Source organism: Ruditapes philippinarum, unplaced genomic scaffold, assembly GCF_026571515.1.
Source record: "Ruditapes philippinarum isolate M1 unplaced genomic scaffold, ASM2657151v2 ctg2319_1_1_1_1, whole genome shotgun sequence".
Lineage (NCBI taxonomy): Eukaryota > Metazoa > Mollusca > Bivalvia > Venerida > Veneridae > Ruditapes > Ruditapes philippinarum.
In genome coordinates, this window is record NW_026851975.1 from 127,601 (window position 1) to 152,882 (window position 25,282).

The following is a 25,282-nucleotide window of genomic DNA, read 5'->3' on the forward strand; positions in this document are numbered from 1 at the left end:
CACCATTACTAAAGATGTGCTCCTTAAATGCATAACCTATATAACACACAACACATCAGTACTATGAACTTTTCAAGTATGATCTTAAATAGCAACAAATCAACACTAAGAGCAAAAATAGTCTAGACATAAGTTTTGAAGAAAAAAACATGTAATGTATAACAAACAATTCCAACGATTCTTGTACAAAATACACGAAACGAATACATACATATCATGAACAAATATATAATATTCAAAATGCACATAAACAATAAATTAACACAAATCTTGATATGTACAATATCTGAATCTCGTATCACAGTTGGTTAATAAATAAAATGTTCAACTTTTGTTATGTAATTGAAGTGAAAACGTTTTCAATTTCCCAATGCCAAAAAGTAAGTTATTTCCCAATGTCGACGAGAAAATTCCTAATTCAACTAACCCCCCCCCCCCCAAAAAAAAAAAATAAAATAAATAAAAGTCAAATATTGTAATATATTGCTATAAGGAATTTTCTAATCTTGCATTCCTTATTGTAATATGTGCTTATTAGTGAAATGAAAGGGATTTTTCTACATCAAATCATTGATTATTTGGGGTCTTTTTATGTATAAAATTATGGTGTCTGATTTTTTTCCAATTTATCTTAAACATCGTTAAACTTCTCGATTCTGGGGGATCCGGTCAAGTTTCCAAACACTTAATTTATCTAACAGTCACACTTATGCCCCTGGTCTATAATCCTATATGACATTTTATCTATTTTAACAAAAACAAAAAAAAAAAAAAAAAAAAAAAAAAAAAAAAAAAAAACAACAAGGTATCTAAATTGTAACACAACCATCCACCTCCAAATTTTTTTAAAAAATAGGACATTTTAAAAGGTCTAACAAAAATATATATTCAGAGTTCAGAGTAGAAAAAGTAAGGCGTATCAAATGGTGTATCAAAGTGATGCAACGTTCATGGTAAAAAAACAGCGCTGATATCTTCACAAGTTACAAGTAAGCCAGATCGTTACTAGATTTTATGAAAACATGAAGATTTCCTGGTTGGATGGCGTCTTTTTCTTTCTTTCTTCCAAATAAATCACATTTTTTCTTCTCTCCCTCCTCGTTACCTGGCTCCAACACCCTCGCCTCCGCCATAAAATCATCTATCATCATGTTACTGTTCCAAATCTGAGAAAATAACAATTCTTAATCTTAGAAAATAGAAGTTCCCGATCTGAGAAAAAAGAAGTTCCAAATCTGAGAAAGTAGAAATTCTAAATCTGAGAAAGTAGAAGTTCTAAATGTAAGAAAGTCACAGTCTCCAATCTGAGAAGATAGAAGTAATAAATCTGAGAAAGTAGTAATTTTAAATCTGAGAAAGTAGAAGTTCTAAATTTGAGAATAAAGAAGTTCTAAATCTAAGAAAATAGAAGTTCCAAATCTGAGAAAATAGAAGTTCTAAATCTGAGAAAATAGAAGTTCTAAATCTGAGAAAATAGAAGTTCCAAATCTGAGAAAATAGAAGTTCTAAATCTGAGAAAATAGAAGTTCTAAATCTAAGAAAATAGAAGTTCCAAATCTGAGAAAATAGAAGTTCTAAATGTAAGAAAGTAGAATTTCCAAATCTGAGAAAGAAGAAGTTCCAAATCTTAGAAAATAGAGAATTAAAGAGTAGACTTTACTAGAAATTGTTCTGACAAAGGTAAACTTTGGCAACATTTTATAAGGCGATATCTCCTTCACATTCCGTCGTTTCTAATTGCAGAGACCCAACAACCTCTATATCAGTGTACACGCGTCAAAATACAGTTCAATTTTATCAATTAATTTATTTATTTATTTATAAAATCAGAACAAAAACTGAAATGTTATAAAGTTACCAATTTCTATTATTGCCGTTTCATAGAAATACTTAAAACAAATTTGTGATAATAATCGTATATATTTTCTATCACAGTCTGCAGCAGTTATCTCCATTGATTAGTAGCACGAGTGTTTCATAATTCGAAAACACGCCTTCCATCAGTTCTTTCAAGTAGTTTGATGACCCTAAGATTCCAGTTTTTACTTAACTTACGTATCGGTCATCTATCATGACCAAGTAGTTTGCAAACTAAATGGCAAGATGATTGGTTGTAGAGGATCGAGGAGTAGAGGATTCCAGATCAACACAAACAAAATAAATAAACCCAAAGATACAGAAACACCAAAACTGAACAAATACTACATAACGATGGCATTTTGGACACTACTCATTTAAACATACCTCAATAGTAATCGGCTCAAGATCTGGCTTTTTCCTGTAAAATGTTGCTTTGATGTTCCACTGTGGACTGTTTGTCTTTAACAATTTCTCTGAAACAACTTTCTCTCCCTCGCAAATGATCTTCACGTATGGATCAATGGCTATAAGACACAAACATAATATTTAAAAATCATTATTATTCATGGGGCACTAATTCAAGACTTTATTATTCAACGAAATATCATTTCGTCTGCTGAAAAATGATTCGTATGAATTGCGTTAATGGCATTTTATTTGTTTGCACAAAGTGTTTCAGTTCACGGATTTAAAAACCTACCAAAATGTTCGTTGTTACAAAGCCACGAAATTGCATGCCCACGAAATTCAATGAATTTATAGTAGCTTTAGTGAATATCTTAAGATCAATGCGAAGTCATTATACTTTGTGCCAGATAACAAAATTGAACAGAAGACATTAACCATTTGCATGATGAGAACATTGTCGTCTGCTAAAAATGTCGTCTGTTAAATTATGATAGTCTGCGTGTATGAGATTGTGCACGTATTTTTTAGGAAAAGAATGTCTGTAAAATGCGACAATAACGTGTCTAAAATAAAGTTTTGTCATTCCAAACGTTAAGGTAATGTTATATCACATAAAAGAAATATTTTAAAGCATATAAGAAGCAACTTTCTTACTTTTGACTTTCGAGTCTGCAGGAATTTCAAGACCCGAAGCGCCCTCTATTGTTATTGTAGACACCTGGACAGGGGGCTTACCACAGCAACTTCCTGTAGGACATTCTTCAGTTAGCTCCCTATGAAATAAAGAAGATATAATAATATATTTACAAAGAATTTCATGACGTATAATTCTTATGAAAATGATTGGTACATAAAATAATTTTTGTCTGCTACAGTTTCGTCACCTTAATCTTTGAAATTTATCAAATATGGTTAAAAATGAAAAAAAAGGACTATCAAAATGCTTGGAACCTGTACAAAATTTAGCAATTTCAAGATCGCTTTCAAAAACAAAAATAGCTCCAGACTATTGAGACATTAAAAGAATTTAAAATACAGAAAAAAAGATATGTATATTAATCTAGATGTATAGTTATGTAAACATGCTCATTATTATTTTAACATTAGCTTTTTTTTAAGCATATGTATTATATTTATACCAATAACCATCACACAGGTAAAGAGTTTTATTACTATTTCCGACCTTTTATTGCTTTACATATTTTTTAAACGGATATACATGTAATACCAGGATTATTTACCGGAAGCAGTACTATGAGTAATAAAAACAACCATACAAATGTTACACATGAATCTAAAACTCATAAAGTACACTTTTTACGAAGGTTATATAAACTTAATTAAAATAAACTTAAATATATAATGACATATATTTGTCTAAAACACGCACATGTATACTGAAGAAAAAGAAAACTTTCACAGCGCGCTCTGGTTTACGCTCATGCGCATGCGCTAATTACAACTTCCGTCCCTGTGGAAAATTAGCATATATGCTAAATTTGACTTTGTAACGCATTTAAACTGGTTTTGTAAAGGGTTTTCTGACTATAAGCAAATTGATCCTGTTTTACAAAGACATGATGTTAAGCAGTTAGACAATAGTTATATTTAAAATGAAAAAAAAAACATTAACTAGTTATCATGTGTCAAGCGAAAAAAGCATTTGAAATATGTAAAAAGGAATAACAGTAAAACAATAGGGTACTATCAAACATGTATCATTTACTCAACCTTTTTTTTCTAAGATATTATGATCCTATTGACAACGCTGTCGTATATGTAATTAGATTGTATGTTGTATAAAGTTTGGGGAAAATTGTATTTGCTGTCCTCAATTTATTGTTATTTCCTAAATTTTAAAATCAAATTATTCATTTTACATGTAAGAGACTTAGGGAATAGAATTTGAGTCGGATGACATACAAGATGTCCAGTCTTTAAAACAAAAATGCTGTCAATGGACACAATTTTTCAAATTTATCATTTAATGGAAACAAAGGAACTGATGGTGCAAAAAGCACAAACGACAGTTCGCCATGTTTTGTATATTGTCATTTTTGATCAAGCCTCTAATGGCAAAACTGATTTTATTTAACTTAGTGTCAAGCTTTATTTGTCATCCAATGAAAACGCTGTATTTCTTAAAAAATATGTGTGTTAATTTTCATAGAAGAAAAAAAGTCTATACTAGATTTAAATCCGTTCATAGTCGCCTTCTATTTTTCATAGTGCTGCATAGTACCGCGTAGTGACGTAATCAAGGGCCAAATAAAGCTTGACACTAAATATGTTAGTGTTCATCCTTAGCTGTTTTACAGAAATAAGAAACATTCTCCTGTCGCTATCGCACCCTTCGAAGTTTCTAATTTCTGTAGAACAGCACGGATGAACACTAACATATACTTCTTATTCAGTCGGAAATATGCACTTTACTGAGTACATTCGTTATACTTATAGCGTCAATTACTAATTAAAATATGACGTCACAAGTGACGTAACGTCAATTGTCGGTACTTGATCGCTTGACACACGTGACATTAATTCTTACCAAGCAGTCGATGACACTTTGCTGAAAACATTAGTATATTATTAGTAGATGAAACGTTATACAAGTTATAATAAAATGTTAGTAAAAAAGTGATAAAAGGTCAAATCTGACATTACTTGTGCAAAACTATTAAAAATATTCAAAAACTCAGTATTTAAATCATATAAAAATATTATTCATTTTTTTATCTAGGCATAAGTTCATGCAGTAGTAAATCTACTTGTAGAACTTCACATTATGTGCACAAGTCGTGTTTATTTTATAACTCTAGATTTAAATTCCTCAGTAATATTCGTTCTTTTCCTTTCGTACTGATACACTATAAATTATGAACTCGAGCTTTTACTTCAAGAATTCTGCCGTTGAATATGAACTTAAAGTAAACAGAACTTTTGTTTTGTACCTATTAAACTGTTTACATCAAGTGGTGCTAAACCACGCTGTTAACAATCTAGTCACAACAACAATTTAATAATCATAAAGCAGGATAATTTCCCAATTTTCGTTTACTATCTTATACCTTTTTCAGAAACTTGACATGTAACTGAGTAACAAATTAGAAAAAAAGGTATTCAAATGCTCACTAAACTTCCGCCCAAACCACAGATTATAACTCTCAAATAAAAGGTACGTTCAAGATTTCAGTCACGAAGGAAGAACAATGATGCATAATTATGAATTTCAATAAATTTTAGGACCATATCGTGATGAAAGAAAAACGTCACACATGAATGGTTTAGACGGTGCCAAATTGTGCCTCTGATAGATGAAATGAACGAAGGGGTGTTTCAATCAACTTACTTCCTCATGCCCATTATCCTGCGGATATTACAATTTTACTGTTTTAATGCATATTTGTAAAGTCTATTTTATTTTTGCAATCGTAGCGTCTACTTGTATATTATTTCTGTAATATTGCTCGTTTGTAACGTCGATTTCCATTCGTTAATTCTGACGTTTACTTGTATATCATTTCTATAATACTGCAAGTTTGTAATGTCGATTTCCATTGGTCAATCGTGACCTTTACTAGTATATCATTTTTGTAATACTGCAAACTTGTAACGTCGATTTCCATTGGGCAATCGTGACATTTACAGGTATATCATATAAATTTCTATAAAACTGCTCGTTTGTAACGTCGATTTCCATTCGGTTATTATGACGTTTACTAGTATATTATTTCCAAAAAAACTGTATGTTTGTAACGTCAATTTTCACTATGTAATCGTGACGTTTTCTGTAAAACACTGGTTATATAAACTTCAATTACAGCCATAAATACCGGGTCAAATAACCAGTTTCATATTATTCATAGCTGATAACAAAACATATTTTGGTTAGTAATCTACTTCGTTCATTAGACGAAACTATTTTGATTAAAGAAACATTAGTATCAAGAGATCTATGCCGTTTATCTAAGTCAAGTCTAAAATCTGCAAGTGACGCACAGTTCCGGAATGGAAAGCGTATGAGGGGATAGATTTAAGACATACATTATGGTAATATTATGTAGCAATAAAGTATTATTTAGTGACCAGAAGAATATATTTTGTAAGAAAGACGGAAAAGGTCGTTTAAATACTATCACAGTCATATTCACGTGTCATTCCTCGATAATTACCGTGCTACGCCGGTATATTCCGGTCAAAAGATGCTAAAGAATATGCTAATAACTAATAATTGTTCTAGCATAATACACATAGGACACTCTAATTAGGTCATTCTTAAAAATATCTTTGTTTACCCTCCCGCGGCCCATGCCATCCTGGGCAGGGTAGATATGTAGCTAAGGAAAATATCTTTTAATCTAAATTTTTTTTTTTTCAAAAGTAATTATAATAAATCTGAATTGTATAGACTTAAAAAAAGGAAAAAGTGAATGCAAAGTTTCAGAACTAAATCAACAAAAATTCAAGTCTGCAATAATAATAATAATTAGACATGCAATAAAAAGAATTGACATTTTTATTCATTTATTTATTTTTTCATTTATTTATTTTATTTTATTTTATTTATACATTTTTTTTCAATAATTTTTGGGTAGAATTGAATTTGGTGGATATGCTGCGAGAGGGGAAACAAGCATATTCTTTAAGGCCTAAACTAACAATACAAAAATAAAATTACCTGCTGGACGCCGGACTTGATGTGTAGAGTCGTAACATGAATTTCCCAGTGTCACCGGCGTCTTTTGTCGTCGGGAAAAGCACGTAACGTCCTTTCTTTAACTCGATGGACCCGAAAACACTACGAGATCTTAAATAGTCCGATTTGAACATCAGATCTCCGTTAATGTGAATTCTGTATTTGCGGTTTTCTTCCACCTGTAAAATGTATAAACAAATGTAGAATTATACAAGATTTTAATGTAGGACAAAACAGAAAATATAAAATAATCAGGTTAATATGATAGTGCTTCTTAATGCCCTTAAAAATTCCACCTTAACCTTAAATGTAAAAAAAAAACATTTTTTGCATTTTGTTTAGATCATTCGAAGATTAACTTAGAAAAGTTTCATTTTTCGTTCCTTCATTCATCTGTTCTTTCATTTGCTAGTTCGTACGTTAACTCTCACACTCGTTTGTTTGTTAGAGGTTTGATTGATTGATTTGTTTTGATTGATTAATTGATTTTATGATTGATTTTTTGTTGGTTGGTTGGTCGATTGATTGATTGATAAATTAGTGATTTAATTACTGGTTGATGATAAATTCATTGATTGACCGACTGATTTATTAATTGACTGATTGATTAATAGATTGGTTGATTGATTTATTCATTGATTGAGTCAGTCAGTCAACAAGCCCATATCTATATACATGTACATGAACATACCTTCATCAGTTGAAATCCAATCTCATTAAGTTTAATGCCGAGCTGTTGCCGGGACATGTTTATATCATATTGTTCCAGTGATACCATTATCTTATCCTTCACGGCTGTTATATCAAACACATACTGTAAAGAAACATAATATTCAGTATTAAACAACATTTCAGTGACATAATATTCAGTATTAAACAACATTTCAGTTATATCAAACACGTATTGTAAAGAAACATAATATTCAGTATTAAACAACATTCAATAACATCAAACACATACTGTATAGAAACATAATATTCAGTATTAAACAATATTTCAGTGACATAATATTCAGTTTTAACAACATTCAATTATATCAAACACATACTGTATAGGAACATAATATTCAGTATTAAAAAATATTTCAGTGACATAATATTCAGTATTAAACAACATTTCAGTGACATAATATTCAGTATTAAACAACATTTCAGTGACATAATATTCAGTTTTAAACAACATTTCAGTTATATCATACTGTAAAAAAACACATTATATTCAGTATAAAACATGATCTCATTGACATAATTTTCAGTATCAAACTACATTTAAATGACATCATATTCAGTATTAAACAACATTTCAGTAATAATATACTGCAAAGAAACATTATATTCAGTATAAAACAAGATTTCGGTGACATAATTCAGTATCAAGATATCATATTCAGTATTAAACATAATTTCAGTTACATGTATATCAAACACATACTGTAGAGCAAACAGACAACAACATCATATTCAGTATTAAACAACTTTTCATTCATAATAAATATTTTTTTAGTTTATATTGATGTCCTTAGAATTTAGTTTTTGATCTATTTGTGTGTGATGATGACGTCAGAGAATAAAATTTGCATATTTATAGGCGTTCCTGATTTCATTTACATGCACTTCATTTAATGGAATTGATACTGCTAAAATTCAAATATCTAATACAAACTTCTACCTAGCTACCATCAGCCGGAATAGCTCAGTTGGGAGAGCGTTAGACTGAAGATCTAAAGGTCCCTGGTTCGATCCCGGGTTCCGGCGCGAGCGGAACGTTCGGCGGCTGAACAATTATTTTTGAACAGAAGGATTCATCACGCGCCACAAAAACCACGTTGCATTTTTGTAACAGCACCAGCGTCACATGATAGGTCATTTACACTACCCCTTTCTTGGCAATGCCAGGTCAATGCAGAATTTGGCCCAAAAAAAAAGCAGAAGGTTTATAATCACAGACCTTTGGACATTTACAGGCAGTCTGACACTCTAGAAAAAAAAGTATTCCTATAGAGGCCGTGGTGTCGTGATTGCAATTAATTAGAGCATTATAAAGGTAAATGTCCGCCCGTCGCTTCACTCAATAGAAGTCGCGGGTACGAAACTCGGGCAAGGCGATTTTTTTTTCTTGACAAGGACCTTGAGTCTAAGGGCCATTAAATTTGTGTCTCAGCACTGATTCAAACACCACGTGGGATGAAGATAAGTAAAATCGGCATAAAAGTAGACACATATTAATGTTTATAACTTAGAAGAGCTATCGGTATACTCGAAGAATTAATGATATTTGTGAACCATAGTGTGGCTTCAACACTAAAATGATTATACTTAAAACTTCAACTTTTTAATACGTCGCTTTTCATTGGATAATCTTATTAGTTATAATATGTTTGACAGGTTATATGGCCCTTTTGTAAATATTACCCCAGCCGCTAGGTGAGGGTTATATTGCAAATAACCGTTTATATACGGTCATATAACCTGTAAGAAATATTTATAACGAATTTATAATACAGCAAGCACCATTTTTAGAGGAATAAATCGAGTTTCCTTTATAAATTTATATAAACGTCGCGATTATCCAATAAAAAGCGACGTTACAAACGTGCAGTATTATAAAATTTGATATACATGGCTGAAAAAATCTTACTTTTATTTATCTGTAAAAATGGAATTTGGCAGTATTATAAATTCTGGAGGTTCGGGTTATATTTACAAACAACCGTTTATATAGGGTCATATAACCTGTCAAAAAAAATCTTAATTTCTAATAGTGTACTGTAGGATGCAAAATTCTCAATTATATTAACCTGTGGATTACTAAGAAACGTTCTTGAGTTCCAGTCACTTCCGCCATTTCTTCCTGCCACGTGCCACTCCCCGTGAAAGACGCTCTCGTGCCATGATTTCTTCAGGGAAATAATGGAGGTGTTGACAAAGTGACATATATCAACATTGGTAAAATTACTGACAAAATCGTCCAGGCTCATCCTGCAATATATATGTACATATTTTTCTATTGTTACGTCATTATCTTAGAAAAAGCTATATCGCGACATGCATACACATTAGATATAACATCACGTATTGACAATGCACATATATGTTTATTTTTGTTCCTTTCTTTAGGAAAAGTTGAGTAGGAGAAGATAGTGCATATTTTTTTCATTTATTATACCCCACATAATATGCTTATGTGACGTCATATGGTGTAATTTCGATCTATCATCCTCACACGTGCAATATTAACCAGGGGCGAGCATTCTTAAAAGACTTAAGAAAAAGTAATGTTCTTGTTTTCTCCCCTAGCCACATTCAATGAAGAATGACTCTCGCAGAGCGGCGAAAAATATCATTAAACTGCTGGTTCGGTATAATAAATATATACTGTTAGTGTACCTTTACATCAAAAATAAAGAAAGTTTAGAAAATTAAAATATTTCCGTTTTTTGAAGTTTAATGGGCCTTTAACTTACCAAAATTCACCTTCACTCTCAAACTTGATACCCATTTTGTCCCATTCATGACGAGTCAAAGAGTTCCATTCCGGTGCTCTACAAACAGAAAATTAAAATAATTTCTGAATCAAATCTGTATTATCATTTTTTGTCTGATATCTGTAAAGCATAGTACGTAGTTTACACCGAACTTATTTTAGTTTGATAGTGTTGGAAGCTATCACTTAGTTTGAACAGAATTATTATTTATCTTTAGTTTGATAGTGTTGGAAGCTATCACTTAGTTTGAACAGAATTATTATTTAACTTTAGTTTGATAGTGTTGGAAGCTATCACTTAGTTTGAACAGAATTATTATTTAACTTTAGTTTGATAGTGTTGGAAGCTATCACTTAGTTTGAACAGAATTATTATTTAACTTTAGTTTGATAGTGTTGGAAGCTATCACTTAGTTTGAACAGAATTATTATTTAACTTTAGTTTGATTGTTTTGGAAGCTATAACTCATTGAAACAGTCTCAGATCGGTTCTTGTGCTAGAACAATACCACCCAGTAATAGGCTTCTTGCTCAAGGAAACAACGACTTGGCCTTGACGAGGTTTAAACCTGCGAGGTCAGCAGCCCTTCGATTACTAATACTCCGCGTTAACCACTAGGCCATGCAAGACTGCATAGCTCACGAGGTTAGAGTGCGAGACTTGTAATCTCGACATTGTAGGTTCGATCTTGGGCTTGCCAACTAAAATAACTAATCAGTTTTTTTTTTCTAATCAGATACTTTAAATCGAGGCCCCTGCAAGAGTGCTTTAACACTCGGCACGTTAAAGAACCAGGGGACACTTCTGGAATTGGGGCATCTTTTTGTATCAGTATCTTGCACTATCCTCCAAAAATATAGAATGACTAATACCCTTCTGGAGGACACGGCCATATAGGCAATCGGTGGCGAGTATAAATGAAATCAAATACACATGAACATTGGCCACGCCATCATTTGTACGTATGTCACATACAGATATGTTGCAATCTGACTAAAGTTCAGATCTTCTTATATCTTTTCTATAGGTTTGATGTCGACCGTATATGTTTCGCTTTCTTTATAACTCGGATTTCTTGAGAAACCTATTTTAGCCATAAAATCAAACCGGTTTTTACATAGGCATAGGCATATCAAACATATCAGCCATATCACATATTAGTTAATGTATATTGTATTGTGTTTTTAGATATATTGTATATGCTTACATAAGCAATTCAAAATACCGTTTCCCGGGGAAGTTAAACAAATTGTTGATTTGTAAAAGAAAAAATGTTTGAAGTAATTATTAACAAAATTTTATTAACTTGAACTAATAAAGTTTACCTGTCGGCTTTATGGATAACATCATATTTGTTCTCGAAATCGTACTCAGAATTGATTTTCCCAGGGTTAAAATTAGAGACCATATCGCTTTCAAAATTATGAAAGCTCGCCGATGATTGGCTGTGTGAAAGGTCACCAGAAATGATTTCATATTTGGTCACGGTCAGATCTAAAGGCGGAGCGTTATTTAGACTGAGATATGTTGTAACATGTACGGTGTTGTTGGACACTTAGATCATAATATTTTACTATTTACCAAAAAAAAATCTACTTACCCATCAGCCCAAGGCCCCGACCATTCTTTAGTCCCCCATGGGTTACTTAGCCGGAGCATGAACATTTTCTCATGACCTATTTTACTCTGAAGTTTTTTCGGTACACTAATGTCCATAACTTTAGTTATATTGTAACCGTGACCTAGGATAAGACCTTGGGCCGTTTCTTTGTCGTTGTCCTCTTTTTTACACTGAAAATAGATAAAAACGTGATCATATTTTTATCCCTTACCAAAATGCTAAATATTTAAAAACACATTATGCTTCAGAAACATTTTTGTTTTTACTTCTTCCAAAAGAACATTTGAGTTTTATAACGGAGAAATAATGGTTAAAGAACTATTGAGGTGCAGATTACCTAGAGAAAGTAGCACGGAATGTAAAATTATTTGTCATAAAAGAAGCAAACATGTTAACAATATAGTTATTTGACTTCCATACAAAATACTATATCTTTATCAATTGCAAACAAGCAACAGAAGCAAAAGATATCCCAAAGGTAATTTTCCAATGAGTATTTTTGGGAGCATTGAGGCAGAAGAAATACAAAATTAAAACATATCTTTAGCATTAAGGGACTTTAAATGCACGTGTTCATCTTTTTATCTGAACAAAACAACATTCTTATGTATAGATTAAAAAAAAGGGGAAATATTACGACCATTAGTAGACGATATGAAAGTGCCAGCTTATTATTGGTCTACACTGGTCACGTGGGTATATTTAGCTGCCGCCAGGAGGCTATTAAGACTAGTATATCACCACATTAATTGAAACTTTGCGCTCAGATATATTATACCTGACATTAATAGGCAGCTTTTAGAAATCAAGCTTTTAAAATATTTCTGTGACAGTATAATTTTATATATTAACGCGGATTATTCTCTTTTATAAGATATAATTAGTTCAATGAAAACAAACGCTTTTCTTTCGCTTTCGACGTGTAGTCTTCTTCAATAAGCAAATAACTGACAAGATTACTTCCCATCCATGGCCTTTCGAAGATCACAGATATGTTAATTGAATAGTGAATTTGAAAAAAGAGGCATAAAGAATCATTTACAAACGTTACATAAGTAAAACTCTTACATCAATGTTACAGTTTATAAGTGCTTTATTTTCAAGGGCTTCTTTCAGTTTGGTGAAGAAGTCAAGCTGGCAGTTGAGGTCATTTAGTCCAAGGTTTGCCAGCACGAGTTTCTCGGCAACACCGCCAGTAAAGTCCACAAGAGCATCGGCAGTGCGACCATCTCCAAGAGTTTCGTAATCGCCGTACAACCTGAAATGGTTTCAGGTCACATGACTATTATTTTTCAAATCACATGACTATGCAGAAAGATTTATTATTTTTTCTGATATTAGACGAATAAACAGTTATCACTGGACAGTCAAATGTCAAACCGTTGCAGGACATAGATATTGCTCGGTTTGACACGCACATTTCGAATGTGACGCAAAAAACGGAATTAGTTCCACTTACTTCATTAGCATGTGAAAAGTGTTTGAAACTAAACCGATATGAAATTAAGAGTTACCAATTTCAAACCGAACGGGAAATCTTTTGTAGAATAAAATCGTTTGAATGACTTCATAAATTGAATATAACATTCGGTTATTGACAATGCTGATGGTACTTATAATAAACATACTATGATATAAGTTTACATGCTTATACATACTTGGCATACGCTTTCTCCAGCAATGCGCTCCAGAATTCATTTCTTGAGTTGGAATGACAAAACACAAGTTTATCATTTTTCGTCGGTAATCGGTCGTCAACGACAACCTCAATCCATTCCCCATATCTCCAAAAATTAAACTTAAATACGCCAGCGTATGATGGTTTATCAGCTTTCTCGTTCCATTCTTGATTCTTGAGATCTGGTAATACCTAAAACATAGATTAATTATGATAACAGACCATTTCATTTTGAGCATGTATTCGGGCCGCCATATTGGTATTATCTCAGATAATGACGTCACTGCGGAAAAAAACCAACACGTGACACAAAAAGGTAATATAAATAGAAATTGCTGTCGAAATAGACTGCGACTTCCGGTTAATATTTATATTTACCATTTCATACGTACTTTTTAATACCAGTACCTGAAAGGCTTTAATATTACATTTATGGATAGATATTTAAGGAAAAGATTATTTTATTATCATTTAACCTGAAATATTAATGAACAGCATTTTTAGCAGGTGTTTTGATAACTTAGCGCACGTGCCATCGGATTTTCCAAAACATTACAAAACCATTCAATTCCTTTATGTACATGATGAGAGGTACATAAGAATTAAGGTTCAATACTTCGCCATTCTAAGTTATAAACAGTATCACTTGTTAAGAAATTGAAATATTTCTACAGTGTTACTTGCGGACGAAGTGTCCGCTTTTGTAAACACGTTTTCTCAAAAAAGGATGATTTCTTAAGAAATATATGATATAAGAAAACCAAGGTTTCTATTCTTACTGTGTTGAAGAGCTTCTTCTCCCTTGTAAGACTAGCACACGCTGTAACAAACCACGTGTTCCCTACCTCCCCCTGGTGGAGATCGTCAGTAGTTACACCCTCAACAACCAATTTTGGCACCTTACACAGTTCCTAAAACAATAAAATTAACATCAGATGGTGATTTGATTCGTAACTACGCATGTCAAGAATTAAATTCTATGATACGCCTCATTTTTGCAGCACAATATTTATGAATTGTCTGATTCGCTCTTCCGGTAGAAATGACTTTTGCCTTAAAAAAATCATATGTTTTTAAGCATACTTTTTCGCATCATTTTATTATTCAAATTATGAATAAATATACTTTACCACATCGTTTAAGGATTTTTTTTCACGTCGCACCAACATCATCATCAGGGGGTCATGTTGGGACGGTACATACCACAACAAGTCATATGGCGTTTTATTCCAGCTATACTGATTAAAGAATTCGAAGACCTTTATTTATTATAGGCACGGATGGGCACCGGCATTCCATAAGCTATCTGAATAACTAGAGAGTTAGTGACGTATGCTTTATCTCGGATTTCGCAGGCTATGTCTTATCAAGATACCAGTCACTTTCTTATGTGACTATTTTAATATGCATGAAAAACTACAAACATATTACAACATATGAAATTCAGACATCATATTTGAACATAGGGCGTTCAATTTTCATAAAATATACTTGAAACATACATTTCAGCAAAAAAAAATCGTTTGACTAGTCTGTCTAAAGATTAATCTACTTAAGTTATTTCTTGCGTAGAGTACATTGGGCGCTGATTTTATTCAGATTGATCGCTTGACAGTAGCTGAAAATGAATTACCCTGAACCATAAATGATTTTTACTTTATAAAATTGAATATTTTTTCGCGGTTGATAAAACTCTGCCTATAACCGTTTCAATATTTAGGCTCGCTTCTATAACATATTGCATGTAGTTGAACATAGTGGTCAATAAAAGTTGGGTTTGCGCTCAAACAAAAGTTGGGTTTGCGCAAAAGTTGGGTTTGCGAATTATCCTGAATTCGAACTGTTTAAGTAAAACCTGACATGTTTAACCGCAACATACTTGTATTTATCTGGATCACATACTCGTATTTAACTGGATCACATACTTGTATTTAACTGGATCACATACTTGTATTTATCTGGATCACATACTCGTATTTAACTGGATCACATACTCGTATTTAACTGGATCAGAAATATTTATCCAGATTCATCTACCTCATCTTTCAGTTGTCAATACTACATTTGAACATACCTTTGGTCGTTTCCATTCTATTTCGTTTTCAACCCTACTGAAAAACAGAGATTTACTGTTGGCTGGAAATTCAGGGTCCTCAAAAAGTTCACCTCTCTTTAGGCAGTCACTCTTTATTGAGGAATATTTCTGGTTTTTGAAGTTGGTCGGCATGTTGGTGTTGAATTAAAATTGTGCTTGCCCTTTTAAAGAGTCTTCATTATCCTGAAAAAAGAAGGAATATCTTTATTTGTTTTAGCGTTTTTGTTTTCGGGTATTCAGGGCGGGTATTCATTTCGCAAGTTCGTGTTTTCGAATTTTTCGCGATTCAAATTTATTTATTCATGGTATTTTATTAAAACATATAACGAAAATATAACAAATACCCTTTTGACTTGGTTCTTTATTAAAAAGATCCTGTTTGGATTATCTTCTATTTTTGTATCAACACTTTGAGGTCGCATTCATTGATATATGATCGCATAGTTAAGCTACAATAGTAAAGTACATTTGGGGTTCCAAATAAAATATTCCTTCATTCGAATTGAAAGATGTATAGAATAATGCAATGAAAATAATCCATAGAAAATGAATGAAAATCTGTAAACGTTTAAAGCCCCAGATGTTAAAAGAGTTCAATCGATCCGATTAGTTTCGAACGGTTTAATTTCAATACTACAGCCGTAGAGCAAGTTTTCATTACATCTGCTCGAGAGAGAAAAAATCGTACAATTCTTTTTTTTCTTAATTCAATAAATGTAATAATATAGCATAAAATGATATTATATTAAAGGGTATCACGATCGATATACATGCAGCTGATTTTTCTCCCATTCTTTTGATATTTCTTAACTGATTTTCTTTTTTAATACAATGAATTGAACATTTGAGATGTTATGTACGTGTTCTTTACACATTTCACTTTAAATATGAAGTGTTTTACAGTATTTGTTACTGTACATTTGATTAAAATACATGCAAAAATTATATCAAACATACTATTATGATACTATAATGAAAACATATTTAAATAATAATAATAATAATAATAATAATAATAATAATAATAATAATAATAATAATAATAATAATAATAATAATAATAATAATGATAATAATAATAATGATGATGATAATTATTATAATGATAATAATAATAATAATAATAATTAATAATAATAATAATAATAATAATAAAATATAATCTAAGGAATGCTGGTTGTCATTTCACAAAAGGTTTAAATAACCATTATTATAATGTTCCCGTTTTCTGTTTAACTTGATACTTTACAAAATCCGGGCTTGAATAGATAACGTTTTATTTTTGAAGTTTTTAAGTGCTATTATTAAGTGAACAATCATTTAATTTTTATAAATCAATAACAAGTACAAATCGATTCCGTTGACAGCCGCAGAACTGAGTTTTTATTAAAGTTAGATTTAAAAGGAAAAATCATAATACAATGGTGGGGTAAAAACAAAAACAAATGATAACGATTGAAAAATGCGCGATCTGGTTACGTACGTTAACAATTGACAATAATACGAATGAACAGGGTGATCTTGAACTTCTTGAATTATCAGGTTCATCGTCACGATTTCACAATTTCAACTTCACAATTTCAACTTCGTGAATTCACAATTTCAACTTCGTGAATTCACAATTTCAACTTTGTTAATTAACGATTTCAACTCGTGAATTCACGATTTTAAGCTCATGAATTCACAATCTCAACTTCGCGAATTCACAATTTCAACTTCGTGAAGTTGAAAAATTGAAATCGTGAATTCGTGTAGTTCATTCATGAAGTTGAAATCGTGAATTCGTGTTCTTGAAATCGTGAATTCCTGAAGTTAATATTTTGAATTTACAGAGGATAAAATCTTGAATTCATCAAGTTAAAACAGTAAATTCCTGTAGGTGAAATCATGAATTTATGAAGTTAAAATTATCAATTGGCGGAGGATGAAATCGTGAATTAAGTTGAAATTTTCGTGTAGTTGAATTTGTGAATTCATGAAGTCAAATTGTTAATTCACAAAAGATGAAATCGTGAATTCGTGAAGTTACAATCGTAAATTCGTGTACTTAAAATCGTGAATTCATGAAGTTAAATTTGGAATCCACGGAGGGTGAAATCGGGAATTCATGAAGTTGTAATCGTACATTCGTGTAGTTGAAATCATGAATTCATGAAGTTAAATTCGTTAATACACAAATGATGAAATCGGAAATTCATGAAGTTAAAATCGTGAATTCATTAAGTTAAAATCGTGAATTCATTAAGTTAAAATTGTGAATTCATTAAGTTAAAATTGTGAATTCACGAAGGATGAAATTGGAAACTCATGAAGTTGAAATCGTGAAGTCATTAAGTTAAAATCTTGAACTCATTAAGTTAAAATTGTGAATTCATGAAGGATGAAAACAGAAATTCATGAAGTTGAAAAAGTCACCACCGGTCTTTTGTAAAATTAACTAATATTACAATAACATAATACTGCTCATATAATTGATAAATGGACGCAAAATTACATTCTATATATATTTCGTAATTTGTCCAAATATTCTGTAATAAAACCATGTTGTTATTTTTTAATGTGTACGATAATTTAAACCATTTAGTTTCTTGCTATTACTCTTTGAATATTAGAATGTAATATATATACATGTAATAATGTAACAATAAACTTTAAACGTGTCGCACACTTTCATAACGGGAAGTGATCTATTTGCCTATGTATACATGTACAATAAAATGAGAGAAAAAACTTTAATTTTCCCACTTAAATAATCACGCATAAATCTCCTATCATACTCCATTGTATAGAATTATTAATAAAGTTTGACCTTATGAAATACACAGATTAAATTAATTCAATAAGTTTCATGATGAAATAAACAGAAAGTATTTGTGTGTATTATGAATACGAACAAATTCATGTTCATTTTAAGTACTTAGGTACATTTGGATCGTTCCCCCATTATATTTCAGTTTTGAAAATTATAATTCTTTTAAAAACTGAACTGTCTAATCCCAATAAAGTAAATTTATAACTCTTTATTGACGTCACCAAAATCTTAAAACTCAGACGATAAATGAGAACATAATATAATAAATCGTGCTTTGCCTTTTTTCTATATTTTATCTTTTGAAAATAAAGGATCCTGGATATATGATCAAGAAGGTAATCGGCAACTTCCGAGAAATATCGGCATTTTACGGTCGTTATTAACATGTGATATAATAAGCTACACGAGTAATTTATGGGAACAAAGTACACCCCCCCCCCCCCCAAAAAAAAAAAAATAAAAAAATAAATAAATAAATTAATTAATTAATTAAAAGTAGCAGTTTATTTGTTGATTTACGTCTTATCCATGCATATTTACATAGTACAAAACATTTATAAAATACAGATATAAAAGCGTGGCCAATATAACACAGATTTATAGGAGACTCTCGTTATAAAACTTAAAAAAAATACTAAATAAAATAAAAAAAATAAAAATGATAAGCAAGATAAATTTAACGGAAAATTACGGAAATTCACGACTGTTTTGCAGTACGTATTTACACCAGTTGCCTACTATATACCACACGTTTGTAACCAACTAGTTGTTCAATCAACCCTTAACCTTAACCAGCAGACCCAGGCCAGCATATACGTCAGTGCAATGTGACCGGACTAAAGTAGGTTGACAGCTCAATTTTTGTATTTTCATAATGACTTTTCATAAACTTTGAATGAAATTGTATGGTAAAGTGTCAAGGTCTTACATTGTAGATACATTTAAGACTACAGCCGAATTCGAACATGTAAATAATCGCCAGTGAACGAACTATGCCGAAATTCATTAGGGGTGTTCTACCTTAAAGAAAATCGATCCGCAACTTAAACTATTAGCAGCTTGTTTGTTCCATTTAAAAATCAATACTACAAAAAACCTTTGATGAGGATAAACATACCCTTCTATAGATATAAATCTTATTGAAAGAAACTGATAGATTTTCATAATACAAATAGAATTTATCGATCTAATAATGACATTACGTTCAAATAAAATGACGGCGTGATAAATTTAAAAGAAATATATTATATATTCAATGCATAATACAATTTTATTTAAATTCGTCTACGTGTGGTTTGAATTATGACTTGATAATAATAACATGAAAAATCCGTGTTTAAAGAGAGGCATTATGTGTGTATGTATGAATAGGATATTCAGCATCTATGAAAGCCTTTTTGATATTTGCTATCATGAAAGAAATGAATTTCGAAAATAAAATCTTCATGAAAGTTCAAAAATCATATCAAACATATTTAGCTAAATTCATGATTCGTATTAAATTGCGAATATTTTGTAAAGATAAAAGTAAAACGAGACTGCACGGACAACGTGTGCAGATGTAATATAATATATGAATGCAGCACGAGTACCAAGGCCAAGTGTTTGACACTGTTATATGACGCCCGAGTACTGCTCCCAGATTATCTGAACAATCATAAGGCACTCGAGTACTACGCTGTGATGTTCTGTACTGTTATATGACGACAAAGTACCGTTCCCATGTGCTCTTTATTGTTATATGACATGCCGTATGACCATTACCGCGTCCAGATGTGATGGTCTACACGGTTTTATGACGCACGAGTACGGTTCCCCTATGTTCTATACTATTATATGACACCCGACCACCCCGTCCAGATGTAATTTTCTTGACTGTTTCAATATTGGGTTAGCAATACAGAACACACTTTTTAAAACTCAGTATGTCATACAGTTATATGGGTATACTTAACAGTTAACTGACGGCTGAGTACCGCTCCCAGATGTACTATACTGTTATATGACACCCGAGAACCAAGTGTTGATGATGGTTACAGTTATATGATACCTAAGTTGCGCTCTCATATTTTGTAATGTTATATGACGCCGGAGTACCGCATCCGAATGCGCTATGTAATGATATGGCGCCAAATTACTCGACTATATCCTCTTCGCTGATTTCTGACGGCAAAAAAAGACGGCAAAAAATGTAATAGTGCTCAAATTTGTCATTGTGCTAACTTAATGTTTTTTATTAACAATTCTCGTTTAGATTGGTGAAATTGTATTGTGGTGCCATACCGGTATTTAATAGACTAATCGTGATAATTACAGTTTTAAGAATTATGTCACCTGGTAATCGTTGACATTTTCTACCTATAGCTGACCACTTGTTTGAACAAACTGTTTTGAAAATAAATCACTGTATCTACACCCTATCTTTCATTACCTTTGATGGATTGATAGGCACATACAAATGTTTGGCAAAGATAAGTATTGAATAGGGAAAGTTTTTAATTTTAAAATATTTATCAAACAATTTTTATTAAGGGTACACACAAGTTAATGAAAATGTATAATTAATGCATAATAAAGTACAACTAAGTGAATAATAACAAACATTGGAATAATTTAGTAGTAAACACAATAAAATTTCAATTTGAAATTTATCGACTAATTTGTAAATTGAATAGCCAGTTCAACAAAGACTATATATATGTTATAGAATCCCTTTTGAGCTGTTAAATAAACATGGGCATTTAAACACTATAGGCCGATTATAACTTGTTTTATAAATACATAAACGAATTTAACCTGTTATTTTGTATATTATTTACCGATCAACTTATACAGATACTTTGTAAATTGCAAGTACTTGTAGATTACATGTTATAAAGTCAAACTGTGCTAAACACTTTGGTTCTTGTTTACACTGGCCATTAAAATGTGTATCAATGTTTACTCTTGTACGTTCAAGTTTTAGAAAATATTTTTCCTCGTTCTTAATGGGTCAGAATTTATCAAAAGGTCATGTTTGTGAAAGTAACATAAAGTTATACAAAATATTCTTATCGAATCAATTTTAAATAATATTATAACATCTTTGGTGTCGATGGTATACAGGGTGGCAAATGTCTAATGTGAACTTTAAAGTGACATTATGCTCATTTTCCGCTTGTTATGTTGAGTTGAATAAGTAATGTATTTCAAAAGATTGACTATTGTAATCGTGAGTTACAGTAATTGATAATAAGAAAATGTTTCGAAAACAAAATAAAAACGACCGACAGTATAACAAAGACTGCCCCACTCTTTCTAAGATCTCTATTTAACATTTAAATTAGCGATATGTTCTGAAACATATTTATAAAAATTTTCATAGGTCACATGAATTATTGATTATTTTTTCCTAGTTAAATATAAATTGAACGCAATTATTAACGTAAAGTTTTTATTTTTATATTCTTTTTTTCTCTGACGTTTAAACTAGAGGGATGGAGCAAACGCCCAACCTGTCTGGGGGAATTGTTTTCTGAAATGTATCGTAAACGGTTTTTATGAGATCTATTAAAATCGTTTACAAGTTTTTTTTTAAAGCATGATGCCTTCAGATTCTAGCTTTTCTTCATGAAAATTTTGAAAATTTATTTAAGAATAAAATATTGTGACGTGAATAAAGACAGTAAGTTACGTATTGAAAATGACGCTAACACTTCATTTTAGTTACAAAAATTATATCAAAATGTGCAAAATAGCCCTTACTGCGTTAGTCACGCAGTGCAAATATAGTGATAAATACTGAAAAAATGGTCATTAATCGCACACAACATTTAAATTATGACTTGAATCTCGAGTCCTTTTCCTTATCTTTAAATTTTAGTTCGATTTTCTTAAAATATTTTGGCTCATCTGGCGACATGCAGCTTTAACAATTGTGATTATACAGTATATACAGAAGGATGTAACTGTTCTATTTTTATATATTTAAATTTTTAAATATTAAATCTTATTAGACACATGTAAGCGGTTTACGACATGTAAATCTAAATAGAAAACCATTCAAAGTTCAAAAATTATGACAGATTAGTCTGACCAAGAGGGGAGATTTAAATATACTTCAGCGACACGATTAAAAGATCAACATAAAGTACAATATAACAATGAGTTTCTAGATCAAATAACTGAAACACTTAGTTTGAAACAATACAGAATCGTTATGTTTTTTTCATCAGAAAGTAAAAGCTGAAGGCCGCTTAATAATAATAATAATATTTCGTTGAAACAAAATTATTCATTATAATCAAATAATAATTCGTTCAAACGAGATACATTTTAAATATAACACCAGTAATAACATGTGCATTATGTTGATTCATCATTCTCTTAAATGACAATGAATTTATACCAATGTGTGTAAAATGCTTTTAAACCCTGTCACACTTATCATTTTTCTGTTTTTTGTTTGTTTTTTTTGTTTTGTTTTTTTGTTGTTTTTCGTTTATACGTTTTTGTTAACACTGATAAAAAAGTAAAAATGATGTCGAGGTTGAACTTTAAGACACTACAGTAAAAAGCATGCAATTAATGGGGTATAGAAACATTAATTTAACGTGTTAGTTCAATCAATATATAAACATCAACGTTCAGTGAGGAGTGCACCAAATCAATATCCATTATGTTGAATAAATCATTCTTACCCAATCATGCGTAATGTTTTGATTTCTGCTTCCTTGGAGGAGAGAAAAACAAATAGGTGCTTTCTTTATGCTGATGTTTAACCTGTAACTTCTTTTAAATATGACAAAGGAGTGGTGTGCGTGCGTGCGTGCGTGCGTGCGTATGTGGTGTTGTTAGTTTTCACTCAGGATCACGACAGTTAGCCACATTGAATTTTACCAGAACACAGTTTAGCTACCGCACCAGGACAAAAGAGCCAACATTATAACATTTATAAAGGGTATTGTTGTAGATATTGTTTATGATGATGGTGATGATGTTGTTGATGATGATAACGGTGCTGCTGATGTGGTGGTGGTGTAGTCAGATTGTTGTGATTTTGATTTTTATTATTATAATGATGATAATGATGATTGAATAGTTTTAAAATTTCAATATTTTAAATTGTCATATCTTTTATTAATCATAATAAGATAGAGTTACATAAATGTTTACATGTATTTATATACAATATAGTTTTTTTCCAGATTTATGTATATGATCTTTTGTTTGGGTAATTTGTAATTTTTCATCATTTATCCCAAAGTATGACTCCATCTCAAATGTCTATTAGATGCAGTTTTATTCAAGTTTAATTACAAGCATATTATAATGCAGGAACTGTGATCGAAAACATAAAATCTGAAAACATTTCTTCATTATAATATAGAAACTTATTGATTCGCAAAAATTGATCATTGTAGAACCACCATACACATTGTTGTATACAATAACAGTATTTAAAGTGAATGACATGAAAGTGTCAGCATGTTATTATTATTCTGGTATATATAGTAAAATATTCGGCCCTTACTCTATAGTTTATTTTAGTTCGATTGTATGGGAAGCTTATAAGCTGGAACCAACCAGTCCCGAGAGATGAATGTATTGTTTTTACTTAAGAAAACAACCACCTTCCCGAAATGGGGTTTGAACCAACGCGGCTAGCAATCCTTAGATTACTAGTCCGAAGCGTTTTGCTCCTGGGTGTCGCTGCCAATTCAATTACTAAGTTTGTTTTACAACAAAAAACATAAACTTAATATTTGATAAAAAAAACCTTTTGTAACAAATGACACTCTCTTAAAGTGAAAGTATGCATTAAACAAATAATATAATGTAAAAGTAAACAATTTCCCCATTCTAAATACGATAGCATGTTCACAAATATATACAATGTAATTAATGTCCTTTTAATCTTTACAGGTATTTTATCAACAAAACGCTTTGATATTGCAATAAAGGAAATACCTTTTAACAAAATCCGATGCGCAGCGTTTTATAATCCATATTCCCCTATATATCCAGATTTAATGCACTATATTTCACTATACTAACCAGTATATATATTCTCGGTTCAAACACGAAGCCACTAAGAATCAATATTTTCTTTTATAAAACGGCTTACGACAGGTCGCGTTAAAAGACCACTAGTTTGAACTTATTGGAAACATATATTATATACGCGAAACTCTCGTTTGTTACAGTAACACCGCGATAGAAACGTTTGTTACAGTGACACCGCGAGAGAAACGTTTGTTACATTAACACCGCGAGAGAAACGTTTGTTTCAGTAACACCACGAGAGAAACATTTTTTACAGTTACACCGCGAGAGAAACGTTTGTTATAGTAACACCACGACAGAAACAAACCTTTAAACTGGAGCACATTTTCCATCAGTATTTTCAAATATTGATTAAAAACCATTAAAAATAACTTGAATATTCTTATTAAAAGCTGCTTGATAAATAACTGTTCCAAGTAATTAAGAATGGCCATTCAATTTATCTGATGAGTTATACTATTTTATTCTAGTACACTTATTTATCTCTGTTATATATAAATTTATGTAATATATTGGCTCATGTATCTCACATATACTAACAACTAACCCCCATGCATAATTCTTTCCTGGTTTGTTTTTATG

At 31.2% G+C, this 25,282-nt stretch overlaps 1 protein-coding gene and 1 non-coding gene across 2 annotated transcripts; one reads left to right on the plus strand and one right to left on the minus strand.

The window, feature by feature from the left end:
• Nucleotides 1–955: 955 nt before the first annotated feature.
• LOC132744446 (calpain-5-like) lies at nucleotides 956–24,793 on the minus strand. The gene is made up of 13 exons (XM_060733161.1): nucleotides 24,605–24,793; nucleotides 15,823–16,026; nucleotides 14,528–14,659; nucleotides 13,729–13,940; nucleotides 13,139–13,328; nucleotides 12,050–12,240; nucleotides 10,429–10,506; nucleotides 9,763–9,943; nucleotides 7,656–7,778; nucleotides 6,947–7,143; nucleotides 2,923–3,041; nucleotides 2,245–2,384; nucleotides 956–1,166 (listed from the first exon to the last, which is right to left on the minus strand). The coding sequence occupies exons 2-13, from the start codon at nucleotides 15,973–15,975 to the stop codon at nucleotides 984–986; spliced, it is 1,899 nt and encodes a 632-aa protein (XP_060589144.1). The 5' UTR covers nucleotides 15,976–16,026; nucleotides 24,605–24,793; the 3' UTR covers nucleotides 956–983.
• Trnaf-gaa (transfer RNA phenylalanine (anticodon GAA)) lies at nucleotides 8,647–8,719 on the plus strand. Its single transcript has one exon. It is a non-coding gene; the product is annotated as a tRNA-Phe (tRNA).
• Nucleotides 24,794–25,282: the final 489 nt, after the last annotated feature.

Excerpts from the sequence above, each read along its gene's own strand:
- LOC132744446 (XM_060733161.1), bottom strand. The coding sequence starts at position 15,975 with ATGCCGACCAACTTCAAAAACCAGAAATATTCCTCAATAAAGAGTGAC. Across the intron at positions 13,941-14,527 it reads AGAAGAAGCTCTTCAACACA|GTATTACCAGATCTCAAGAA; the intron begins GTAAGAATAGAA and ends TCTATGTTTTAG. Across the intron at positions 13,329-13,728 it reads CTGGAGAAAGCGTATGCCAA|GTTGTACGGCGATTACGAAA; the intron begins GTATGTATAAGC and ends AAACCATTTCAG.